The sequence below is a fragment of the Pseudophryne corroboree genome, chromosome 1, assembly GCF_028390025.1.
Source record: "Pseudophryne corroboree isolate aPseCor3 chromosome 1, aPseCor3.hap2, whole genome shotgun sequence".
Lineage (NCBI taxonomy): Eukaryota > Metazoa > Chordata > Amphibia > Anura > Myobatrachidae > Pseudophryne > Pseudophryne corroboree.
In genome coordinates, this window is record NC_086444.1 from 618,442,366 (window position 1) to 618,455,791 (window position 13,426).

At 44.4% G+C, this 13,426-nt stretch overlaps 1 protein-coding gene across 4 annotated transcripts in view; it reads left to right on the forward strand.

The window, feature by feature from the left end:
- LOC134903177 (duodenase-1-like) overlaps window positions 1-13,426 on the forward strand; it is a 61,144-nt gene that overhangs the window by 33,646 nt on the left and 14,072 nt on the right. For 2 of the 4 annotated variants that reach the window (XM_063914447.1, XM_063914449.1), the window contains exons 2-3: window positions 210-451; window positions 12,222-12,375. In XM_063914447.1, coding sequence (XP_063770517.1) covers window positions 370-451; window positions 12,222-12,375 — 236 coding nt within the window. In that variant the 5' untranslated portion in view covers window positions 210-369. The remainder of the gene's footprint in view (window positions 1-209; window positions 452-12,221; window positions 12,376-13,426) is intronic. The other 2 variants (XM_063914448.1, XM_063914450.1) reach the window with 2 other exon arrangements.

The window sequence follows — 13,426 nt, forward strand, 5'->3', positions numbered from 1 at the left end:
AACCACAGGTTAGGAATTTGCTTGTAATACACTGTCAAGAATGAAATAAAAGAGTGCTGTAAACAAAACTTGAAGCACACACACTGTATCCCATATACAGTAACATCTCAAACAACTACTTCAAAAAAGATCTCAAATAATGTTTTTATATAAGAACATGTAAACCTGCATGCATGCAGTCATTTTTTTATTTTGTATTATTATTGCAGATGACGGTTGTGTTATTCAAATGTGTTTCATTAAAAAAATTTGCTCTAAGATTTTCCTGGGGTGAAACTGCTGATGTAATCTGCACATAGCAGAAGAGAAGAAGAGATAAAAGGAGAGAGGTTACACGAGGCACACTCACTTGGGAGTACAGTCTGAGACATGGAGCAAGTCATCCTTCTGGTCTTCTTGTCTTGTCTTCTCACCACAGTGCCGTCTGCAGGTCACAGTGTCCACCACTCAGGTATCTTTGTGCTAGAGAATCCTTTAGACAAAAAGAGTGTGATATATAACACACACACACACACACACACACACACACACACACACACATTAATTTATAGTCATTACATTGCTTTGCAAATGATGTCACTGAGTAGCTATTTGGCATATAATAATATTGCTTGGCATGTTATATCTGTCTACATATTCAAAGACATGATGCGGTCATGTGACTGGCGCTCGGGGTCCTGGCAGTCACCATTACAACGCCGGAATCCCGAGCGATCACAATACCGCATGACGGAATGCCAACACACAGGCCCGCAAGGGGCTCTGTTGCGCTCGCAACCCCCGCTAGCATTCTGTTGCAGCGAACCCGCGGTTGGTATGCTGACCGCCGGGATCCCGGGTACCGGCAAAGCATTGGCAACACTTCATGACCCATATTATAATAATATTATACATATAAATGTTTATATTTTGGGACATATTTATCAATCTTGTTTCTACAAAATTAACTTTAAAACAAGTGCTTTCACACCCTACTCACATTATTTTAGTTTTGTAAAGTTATCACAGAGCTTTTGGAGGAGATTTTATAAAAGTATCTTCCATTCCCTAAAATTTGCATCAGCTCCGCATACAGGGGGTAATTCCAAGTTGATCGCAGCAGGATTTTTGTTAGCAATTGGGCAAAACCATGTGCACTGCAGGGAAGGCAGATATAACATGTGCAGAGAGAGTTAGATTTGGGTGTGGTGTGTTCAAACTGAAATCTAAATTGCAGTGTAAAGCAGCCAGTATTTACCCTGCACAGAAACAAAATAACCCACCCAAATCTAACTCTCTCTGCACATGTTATATCTGCCTCCCCTGCAGTGCACAAGGTTTTGCCCAATTGCTATCAAAAATCCTGCTGCGATCAACTTGGAATTACCCCCACAGATCACATTTCCCATGCTCCAGATATAACAAACTTTAATTGTCAAATCTTTTTGGACCAAGCACTTCTCAAGTAATGTCGTCTTCTGCCGTTATTATTGGGTTTGGTCTGTTTGTGCCCATCATGACATCTGACAGTTTTACCAGAGTCCAGAGCCAGCTTCTGTGATCAATCTGTGTGTCTTATTAACCAAAGGATGCATGCATACAGAATATAAATGTTTATAATCTATATATATAAAAATGGATCTATGTGTGTATGTGTGTGTGTGTATGTATATATGTTCCAGCATAACTGTGGAATGCCTGGAGCAATTAACACCAAACTTGGTACACATGTGACTTACAATCTGGAAAAAATACTGTGGGGATAAGATACCCCTAGCACCTCTAGGGGTGGGAAGGGGGTGACATGTAAAAATTCATAGTTTTCGGGGTCGCTGAGATGAATAGAAACACTCCTGTTGTCGTTTCAGTCCAATTTCAGCCCCCTTCAGCATGGGGGTGAGAAGTGGGGTAAGACACCTCTAGCACCCCTAGGGGTGGGGGTGGGAAGCGGGTGACATGTAAAAATCCATCGTTTTCAGGGTTGCTGAGATGAGTAGTGGCACTCCCGATGTTGTTTCAGTCCAAGTTCAGCCCCCATCAGCATGGGGGGTGAGAAGGGGTAGTGAACTTAGGGGGGTATGTACTAAGCAGTGATAAAAGTGGAGAAGTGAGCCAGTGGAGAAGTGGCCCATGGCAACCAATCAGCTGCTCTGTATACTTTTAAAGTATGCAAATTATAAATGTTACGTCAGTGCTGATTGGTTGCCATGGGCAACGTTTCCACTGGCTCACTTCTCCACTTTTATCACTGCTTAGTACATGTGCCCCTTAAACTTGAAGATGGGCGCAATGACAATAGTCTTATTGCATTAAGATTTCCACGGGCCGAGCTTGGCCTGACGGCCCAGCATTTACAGCACTGAGCAGGGCAGCATCAGAAGCGGGATGGTACAGAAGAGAAGGCGGATTATTCTCCTCAGCACCAGCATTTTTACATCATCAATCCGGGAAAGCCCAGAGGTGCGGCCTGGCAAAGATTGGCATTATTCTTTACATTCCGTAGCGAAGCTTGGGTATTCAGCTAGTAGTAAATAAATAAAACAATAAAGCTTATTTGCACCCAGGGATCTCTGATCAGTGGGCTGATGTTGTAACACTATCAGCTGAAGCTATGTGGTCAGCTGAGCTGCAGAAACTCTTGGCCGACACCTCAGCTGACCACACAGATCATACAGGGATATATATAGTTGACTTTAGAGTTTACTTCTAGTGAGCCTGTGATATCCAATCACTTTTCAAACCAACTGATTTTAGTCTTTATGTAATAGACTGTTCCCCCTTATTTAATATAATAGGCAATCCGCCCTCATTAGTGGTGGAGTGGAGCATCCTTCCAGAGAGGTAGTTTTTTCCTCCCCAGCAGCGAATCCGTGATCATAAAGACATCCTGAGATGTGTTCTGCTTTTTACAAAAGCTATGATATGAATAGAGTAGCTCATCACAGTTTGATTAACTTGCCCAAACATTGGGCTCCCCAATAACAGGCTAAGGGACCACAGAAAGCTATGAAATTAAAGGGAACACAGGAGAAATGTAGGTTGCAGAACCCTTCTTGAGCAATATAACAAATTAATGATAATCCATTTTTCTGAAGAAAACAGTCCACTATAATATTTGGAAGAACAATCCTAACTAGAATACCCAATAAGCAGGTCAGTAGATAGCCTGGCTGGGCCCAGGTACATTCCAGGAGGTGTGGCCTCACCGCAGGAGACATGGCCATGCACCCTTAGAACAAGATACAGACAAAATTGTATTTTAAGCGCCTCCCTGGCCGCACTGTAGCCCAACACACAGCAGCATGTGCTGATTGAGGAGAAGAGCTGCAGCTGCTGCTGCTGCTGCCAGGTAAGGGGCACGGGTAATTAGTACCCTACCGCCCTCCCCATCAGCACCACTGCCAATAAGCAGCAAATGTTTCTGCCTGGGGCCCAGTGGGATCCAGAATACTGTAACCAATTTTTGTGTGTTTGGCTTTGACAATTGGAGGGAAAAAAAGGGTCTCCAAACTAGTATGTTGCCTGAGGCCTAATGGGGTCTTTATCGGGTTCTGAGATCAGTCACATAGGGGGGAATTCAATTATCATTGATCACGGCTAATTGTTTCACTGTGGGCTATTTAATTAGCCCCAATAAGCCAAGTGTGAGCAGCGGGTTATCGGGAATTTTGTTTCACCTGCCACAGGCTGATGGGACCGAATCCCCGAACCTGTGTTTTCATGATTTTCTTTTTTTCCCAGGAAACCAAATTGGATAGCCTGTAGAAAAAATATTGGATAAACATCAGGAAAAATCATGAAAAACATCAGTTTTTAAGGGCGTGGCCTGGCTGCTGAGGAGACTGGCCGCGTTTGCCTGGAGCTCCTATCTGCTGGGGAAATAAACTCTGTATATACCTCCCCATCGAGTCCCTCACCTGACTGTCTTGCCTCTCTGGACCCCGCTGCACCTTCTTGGGGAGACGGGCGCTGGCTGCGGAGTCAGGGAGCACTCTTCAGAGCTCCCGCGGACTGCAGCTTGCCCGGATCCCTTGGACCAGGACCTCGATTTCGCGGCCGGGACGGTGCGCTCCACGGGTCGTCTCCGCGCGACTGAATACTGCTCCTACTGCACCGCAGCGCCTCGGCAGCTGCCGGACCACCCACTGCTCCCTCCGCGGCTGACTTGGCTCTCTTACCAGGCAGGAGCCTGTCAGAGAAGCCCGCAGCCCGGAGGGTTAGGGAGGTACCTGGCGGCCATCTTGAAAGAGGTCAGCAGCTCGCTGTGCACTACGACCAGTGTGTCTGATTATAGCAGGTCTAATCTGTGCAGAGCCCAATTTCCCTCCTGGCTGCCTCTAACTGTACCTATGTGTATTGGACTTTGGAGCAGCTTACAGAGAGTTCCCTGTCATTTAGCCCTTTGAAAACATCAGTATAAGGCTCTCCCCCCCCCCCCCCCCCCCCCCCCCCGATGAAGCCTAATCAGTTGGTTACTGTATATATGCAGAGGGCTTGCCTTTTCTTTTTTTTCTTTTTTTATGTTTATTTGCCCAGTTCATTAGCTTGTCTTCCTATATAAAGATTTTGCCAGGTCTCCTCTACACAACCACCTGTGCACAGTAATTATGTAATTTCAGTACCACATCCCTGCCTCACCCATTGCTTTTCTGACATGATATGACAGATCACCATCCACATGGAACTCTCCCTGATTGATATATTCTATAGCTCTCCTCGCATATATACCCTATTCACCTTTCACAATAGTCTTCGCTATGCCTCCCAAATGCAATAAAGGTGAGAAGGCAGTGTCTCAGGTGGCGTGCCACTAAATCTAAGGAAGAGAAAAACAAGGTCTCTAAGGAGCCCTCGTGCCCTCGCCATCCACGAAAACGCCCCCCCCCAACCGTAGCTGGCAGATCGGCTAGCTCCCTTGAGGACACTGATTCACTTATGGTGGGCGCGATGAAAAGTTTACTGGCGCAGTTTAAGGACGAAGTGGCTGCGGAATTTCGAGCTACCATGAGAGACTGCCAGAAATCTATAGATGAAATTGGGGGCCGCACTGACAATCTGGAAATGAAAATGGGTGAGGTGGTAGCCTCCCATAACGACCTTATTTCTTCACACAAGTTGCTACAGACCGAAGTCTCGACCCTTAGGGATAAAATCTCCGATTTGGAAGGCAGATCGAGACGTAACAATCTGAAACTGCGTAGGGTTCCGGAAAATGTCTCTAACAGCGCTTTGAATGATTTTGCTATGGAACTTTTCGGTAAGCTTCTCCTTTCCCACAAAAAAAGCAGACCTCCTTATCGATCGCATTCATAGGCTCCCCAAAGCCAGGAACGCTCTGGATAGAGCTTCCCGTGATGTACTCATGAGGATGCACTACTTCCACGTGAAAAAAGCTCTTTTAAAAGCTGCTAGACCCTCGGAAGAATCTGCAGAGTCCCTCGGTTCGCTTAAGTTGTTTGGCGACCTGTCCCGGGATACATTGGCTAAGAGGTGTTCTCTACACCCCATCACCTCCATCTTGCGTAAGGAGAACATCTTATACAGGTGGGGCTTCCCTACAAAATTGCTTATTGCTCGAGAGGGTTCCACGGTGGTAATTACGAACGTCGAGGAAGGTAAAAAGATCCTCGCGAAATGGAACATTGCAAGCTTTTCCCCACAAGCATCTCCTGACCGTGGTCTTCAGCGGGACTGGGCCTAGTCGGTGGCGGCTACCTGAATATAATTTACGTTTCATGCTTGCACTGTTCTCACATATGTTTAATTTAGCCATATCTCATTAGCAGCTCTATGGAGTTAGTTATGTTTACCACGAGATCTCCTTCTGTTTTATATATATGTTCTAACTCCGTTTAGGAGACTTCGAGGTTTTCACTGTGTTTTGGGTACTTTTCCCGCCCGCTCCGGTTGTCTTCAATCTTATTCTTATGTAATAACCCGTTAATTCCACTGGGCGTTTCTTAGATTGGAGGGGGGGCGATCCGGAGGGGCGGGACTGGAGCACCGTAGAGCTACGTTTTAGATTACTTTTCTTAGGGTGTTGGCAGTTAGGCCACTACCCTCCTTAGTTTAGTTTAGAGTCGCCATGGTTAGACGTCCAAATGTGCCCCCAAGTGGGGCGAATTCTTTCTCTCTTCTGTTTTGTCTTCTTTTCCCTCTTTTCTTCTGCTCTCCCCCTTTGTTAGATAGTCCTCCTTGGTACCCGAATCGTAATGATATGCATGCAATATTTAAGTTGGTTACATACATTTCTATCTCACTCTATGTCGCATTACAATGGTTAATATAGTATCTATGAATGTGAAGGGGCTCAATTCCCCACATAAAAGGAGGTTGGCACTCAATTATTTCCACAAACTTAAAGTGCAGATAGTCGCTATTCAGGCGACACATTTTATTAAGTCTGCGCCTCCGCAGTTCTCTAATACGAGATTCCCTCACTGTTACCTAGCAAACGGACCAGAAAAGAAGGCTGGTGTTGCAATATTACTTTCTCAACACTGTTTGTTCTCTTTTACTTCCCAATATAGCGACCCTGAGGGGAGATTTTTAATAGTATTGGGTAAACTAGAAAATAAAGAGGTGACTTTAGTGTCCTGCTACGCCCCAAATACCAAACAGCTGGCGTTCTGTAGGAAACTCTGCACTAAGATACAACAACTGATCAAAGGCGCGTTGCTCTTGCTAGGAGATTTTAATCTAACTGCGGACCCTGAGGTTGAAAACTCACGTAGACGGACTCAGCTCCATAAGAACGCTCAGGGATTCCGACAACTTCTGGCGGAGTATGATTTATTGGATGTCTGGCGTGTTAAACACCCTATAGATAGGGACTATACCTATTATTCACATATGCACTCCTCCTACTCGAGGATAGATTTTGCTTTGACGGACAAATTGTTATGCACACCAGTGCCTGCAGGAAAGTACTGGTGTCAGAACTGTTATGCACTCCAGTGTCTGCAGGAATGTACTGGTGTTTGAACTGTTATGCAAAACAAATGGACTCACAGACAAACTGGGGAATATGACATAACGTACACAGAAGGTGATAGGGTAACAAAATACACACAAAGTGAACAGAGAAGCCCAGAGGCTAAGGAACTGGGTATCTCCCTTGTATTAGAACTGCTCAGATGTAAAAAGCAAGATGTTGTGTTTTAATACGTAGAGAACCTGAAATGCTGTTGCTAAGGGCAACAGCAAAACCCTAAAGGGTTACCAACGGGTGTGGCAGTAAACTCCTTGGTCAGAGATGGAATGATAGACACAAGGAGAGTCTCCACAATCCTATTTCTCACTTGCAGTGCACAGGTTTTAGCTTACTGCCACTAAACTGACCCCTGACACCTAGCACAGTGAGACAGGATTAGACAGGCAAGTCTTAGAATACAGCCGCAAACTTGCTAGGTTCACAGAGTAGTAACAGAACCCCAGCAAGCTAAACGACTGACTCCAGTCTTACTGCTAGGTCTGGATTGGCAGAGTGTAATACCAAATCCCCAGGCCTATTTGCAGTAAGCAACAAACAAATACAAAGCTACACAGTACTGGCTAACTTTCATGAACTGACTAACCAACAAAGATTCAGCAGCATCTGCTTACCCTGAAAAGAGGCCTTATAAAGCAGGTGCTGTCCACGCCCCACTCAGACCTCACAGACTGTGAGCACAAAAACCAGCACCGGATCCCCTGCCGTGCACAGAGCCTATAACCACTGCACAGCAAAAGACCCGAACCGGAGTATCAGCTGCGCTCAGGTTACTCCACTAGCACTTGTCTCCCGGTTGCCATGACGACGTGGCAGCACAGGGCAGGAGACCCTAACACAAATGGACCTCACAATCCATCATTAAAATTTCTATTCTCCCCATGTCATGGTCCGATCATTCTCCATTATATATTAAGTGGGATATAGCGAACAGATTAGTCTTTCCGGGCCCTTGGCGTTTAGGTAAACAGAGTCTTTTAAACCCAGACACCAAACATGCTATCCAATCCTCCATTGCCCATTACCTCTCTGAAAACTCTCCCCAGGACACGTCAGTGTTTAATTTTTGGTGTGCCCTCAAAGCAGTACTTCGTGGTACTGCAATACAAATAGCAGCGAGACTCAAAAGGGAACATCGAAAAAAGCTTGAACTCGCTGAACTTAAGGTTTCCTCTTTGGAGGTCTCCCATAAGAGTGACCCACATAATAAAACTTTTTTGAAAGCACTACGTGACGCGAGAGATGAGGTGAATACTTTTTATTTAGCTGAGGTCCACCGTAACCTACATAGATTAAATCAAAAGTTTTATGTGCATGGAAACCGAGCCAGTAAGTTACTGGCAAGCAAACTACGGGGTAGGAAAGCTAGAAGTAAGATACTTACTATTTACTCTGATTGTGGAACGCGAGTCCATGATCCTGATGAGATTGCGAAAGTCTTTGCGACTTATTACTCTAAACTTTATAACTTAAGAGATGATAGCTCAACCTTCCAACCTACAAATGGTGATATTCAGGATTTTTTTTATAGTCTCGAGCTCCCTTTGCTGTCTCTGGAGACGTGTAGGGCTATTAGTTCCCCCTGGACCTTGAATGAGATAGAAGAAGCTATAAATTCTCTACCTGCAGACAAGGCACCGGGCCCGGATGGATGCCCTTCCGCTTTTTATAAATCCTTTAAGGAGAGTCTGGCCCGGTGCTGTTGTCAGTATTCAATGAAGCTTCAGAGATTGGTAGCTTTCCTAAAGAAATGTTGGAAGCTCAAATCGTAGCCATTCCCAAGCCGGGGAAACCCCCTACCTCGGTGCAAAATTTCAGACCAATCGCTCTCTTGAACTCAGATCTTAAAATTTATGCTAAAATGGTTGCTAATCGCATTAGCCCTTTACTCCCTTCCCTTATTAGCCCTGATCAGGTTGGCTTCGTGCCGAATCGCCAGGCTCCGGCCAACACGCGGAGGGTGATCGATATAATAGAATATTGCTCAGCTAGAAAATAATCTCTTCTGGTTCTTTCATTAGACGCCGAGAAGGCATTCGATAGATTGTATTGGGACTTTATGAGGTTGACGTTAGAAAGGTTTGGCTTCGCCGGACGGATCATGGACTCCATTCTAGCACTCTATTCTCTGCCCTCGGCGAGGGTTTATGTAAATGGATGCACCTCTCCGAGCTTTAATATTACCAATGGCACGAGACAGGGGTGCCCTTTATCTCCTATTATCTTTGTTCTGGCAGTGGAACCCCTGGCTGCTAAGGTTAGATCTCAAGATTTGATCAAGGGGCCGGTCATCGGAGGTGTAGCACACAAAGTAAAGTTTGTTTGCAGATGATGTATTATTATGCTTAACGAACCCCGAGGAATCTCTTTTAACTCTGCATAAGGTTCTCCATCATTACTCGGAAGACTCCTATTATAAGCTTAACACTTCTAAAACTGAAGCCCTTCCATTTAATGTTCCCTTAGAAGTGATTTCCAGAATGAAAGATTTATATAGATACGCCTGGAAGAATCATTCATTGAAGTATCTAGGAATTAATTTGTCTAGTAAGGTTGAGTTGATTGACCGTAATTTTATCCCTTTATTAAAAGCCTTTGCGGGGCTGACTGGGGAGTGGATGATGCACGAAGTTTCATGGCTAGGTAGGATTGCCACTGCTAAAATGGTCCTTCTCCCAAAACTAATGTATTTGTTCCGGGCCATACCGAGACCCCTCCTTAAATTACTATACATTAAAATCAATCAAATTTTGACCAGGTATGTTTGGAGGGGCTCACGGCCGAAAATTGCTAAAAAGACCTTGATTCTACCCAAGCATGCTGGAGGCGTTGCTTTCCCTGATATAGAAATATATCACATGGCCTGTATCTTAAGTCAAGCTAGGGATTGGTTTGAAGCCGGGAATCCGAAATCATGGGTTTTGGTGGAAACCCATTGTATGCAGCCAGTCGCGCTCCCTGATTTATTGTGGATGCCTTTTCCTGTTGCACGAATTAGAACAGGGTCTTGTAAATCTGTTGAAACCACTTTGGGAGCATGGCATAAATTGGTAACATCTTCAGATGAGATAACTTTACCGTGCTCTTCTCTGTCACTCGATTCCCTCTCTTCAATAATTTTTAATATTGATTTGAACGAGTGGAGGAGGAAGGGTCTCTCCTCTCTAGGTGATCTATATGAAGCTGGTTTCCTGATGTCCTTTCCTCGACTACAGGAGTTGTTTGGGATAAGGTCTCAAGATTTTTTCAAATACCTGCAGGTGAGTAGTTGGTTACACTCATTCCCTGCATCTCACAGTGCTAAACCCTCCCTCCCAGCTTATATTAAGCTCCATCTGGCATCCCCAATGTATAAGGTCGGGATCTCGTGGTGGTACAATCTCCAGCTAGCAAACAACAAACAGAGTAAATTAAGGGCCCAGATCCTCTGAGAAAGAGACCTAAATAGAACCTTTTCAGATACAGAATGGGATGATATATTTAGATCTTGTTTTACGATTTCAAGATGTATTAACCATTCTGAAATGTTTTTTAAACTTATACAGAGGGCTTATTTTACTCCAGAAAAACAACATAGAATTTGGCCCTCACAATCCAAATTTTGCTGGAGAAAGTGCGGATACACGGGAGACATCTTTCATGTTTTCTGGAAATGCCCTTTACTCGGTCATTTATGGAAAGATGTTTTTCAATTGATTTCAATTGATTAATACGGTTTTCAGTTCAAATATTCCCCAAGACCCCGCTCTAGTGCTATTCCATCTACACACAGAACATCTCCCTCCAGGCGACAGGTATGTTTTGGGACATATCTTGGTAGCTACTAAAGCTGCTATTGCCCAATTATGGAAAACAGATAATATCCCTTCCTTGACGGTCATTCAACAAAAAGTTCATAGGCATTTTATTTACGAAACAGCTGAAGCTAAATATTCATCTTCACCTTCCATTCTCACGAAATGGTCTAGCTGGTCCACATACAACGCTGGTCTAGCTCATTCATTTGTGGCCGCCCCGCTAATTAATTGATTTGTCAGCGCTACATGTCTTCTAACCTCTTGTGGCTCCTCCTTACGCTTTATATATTATTCTAATTTCATTCTTGTGACCTTCTTAGAAGCCTATTGTAATCTAATGTTCACTGGACCAATTGTAAGTTATCATGTTTCTGGTATCTGATCTTGCCCCCCCTTCCCCCCCCCCCCCCCAATGTTTTCACTATTTCTTCTTTCTGTTTCCACGATTTCTGTGTAAAATTCTCAATAAAAACGAATGTTTAAAAAAAAAAACCATCCGTTTTTCACTCCCGGAGTTTCTTCGCACCAAATTGAATTCCCCCCGTAATATTAACAAATAAGTATTGTCCTAATATATCAAGCACATGCTTCTACTGGCCTGTTACAACCTAATACAGCTTACTACGGTATGTGACTGTCCAAAGAAATTTACCTTACATCATCCAAAAATCAATTGGTATTGTTAAATCAGGTTTTTCAACATGTTTAATCTCACAGAGTATGGGTAACAATCAGCAGATTGCAGACCGTTTCTACTAAACTGATTGGCCTTTCAAGATCTGTAGATCTGTATTTGCTGAAAATAATCTGCATATCACTGAATAATATCTGTAATGTATGGGCGCAGATTGGTGGATTGGGGTATCTTTAAATTGGGGACAAAATGCAGAATCTGTGGGGGTTTTTTGCAATTGCAGATGTATGGAGGGATTTTAGGCTGCGGGAGGGGATGGTTAGGGTTAGGCTGCAGGAGGGGGGAAGGTTTGGTTAGGTTGTGCTAGGGGGAGATTAGGGTTAGGCTGCAGGAGGGGAGGGTAAGGGTAAAGGTTATAGTACTTACCAAAATGAGTTTGGATTATGCCAGTGGGGATGCTGCGGGCGGTATCATTACCATTGGCATCCTGACTGTCGAGATCCAGTACCCAACCTGGTGGAAAAGTGTCATGTTCACTTATGATGCTCAATATTTATACCAAATTTGCTTTAAACAATAATAACCTATAAGAAACTTGTTTTTATTGTATAACTTGCATTAAACAGATACAAACTAATTGCTGATTGGTAGCTGTGGCTCAGTTCCATTTTTGCACCTTTAATAATTAAGCCCTATAATGTTTAATTTCATACAATTTAGAATTCTGACTCACTTGATTGAACTTGATTAAGGGAGATAGATTACTATAAGTATATATCCATGCAGTATACATGATTACTAATTCTGGTATATGTTACAGAGAAGATCCGCCAAGGGATTATTGGAGGTGATGAAGCCAAACCACACTCAAGGCCTTATATGGCATCCCTGACAAGTAGTGACAGTGGTGGACACTTTTGTGGTGGTTCTCTTATTACTCCAGAGTGGGTGTTGTCTGCCGCTCACTGCCACAAGTAAGTGACTGTGGAGACTTTATCTAGTGTCAGTCATTTATATTTCCACTAATGTAAACTAGACTGGGTGCCAATACTGCCACAAATGGCCTAGGGGGTCATTCCGAGTTGATCGCTCGCTACCGATTTTCACAGTGCAGCGATCAGGTTTTGACTTCGCATGCGTATGCACCACAATGCACATGCGCATCGTACGGGTACAAAGCGGATCGTTGTTGAGCTATGGATTTAACGAAGAATCCATTCGCACGTGCGACTGCAAGGAGATTGACAGAAAGAGGGCGTTTATGGGTATCAACTGACCGTTTTCTGGGAGTGGTAGGGAAAACGCAGGCGTGTACGGGCGTTTGGAGGGCGGGTGTCTGACGTAAATTCCGGCACCAAAAAGACTGAAGTGATCGCAAGGGCTGAGTAAGTCCAGCGCTACTCAGGAACCGCACAAAATGTTTTTGCAGAGCTCGGCAGCACAGGCGTTCACACACTCCCCTGTGGGCGGGACCTATGCGTTTGCACGGCTGCTACAAGTAGCTAGCGAGTGATCAACTCGGAATAATCCCTCTAGTCTGAAAGCTAGAAATTTGCAGGAGCCACCACGATTCTGGTGAGATAGTCATTAGATTGAAAGTGGCAATTAGTTTAAAAGCAAAACTAGTTTGGTTTACATCTAAACTAATTGCCACTTCAAATAAATTGCCTATAGTGTTGTCTTCATGCAGAATCCTGCAAATCACTGGCAAGTATATTTGGCCCATAGTGTTAAATACTGCTACATACGATGGAGCCACGCTAATCGTGGCTCCATCTGCGACTGAGTGCGCCCGGTGAGGTGGACTCCCGGGCATGAATGGGACACATGTGCGTCGTAGACGCGCACGCGCCCCATTCAAAGTGAATTGGAGCATCTCTGTGCACTCGCCTGCGATGTAGCTCATGGCTCCACTGTAGTACAATACATATGTGCACATTGTGCACTTCAAAACCATGGAGTTCTCCCACAAGAGTTTTTGTTGGAGGTAACGAGGAGTAGAGGCCAAACCACAAGTGTGTCATG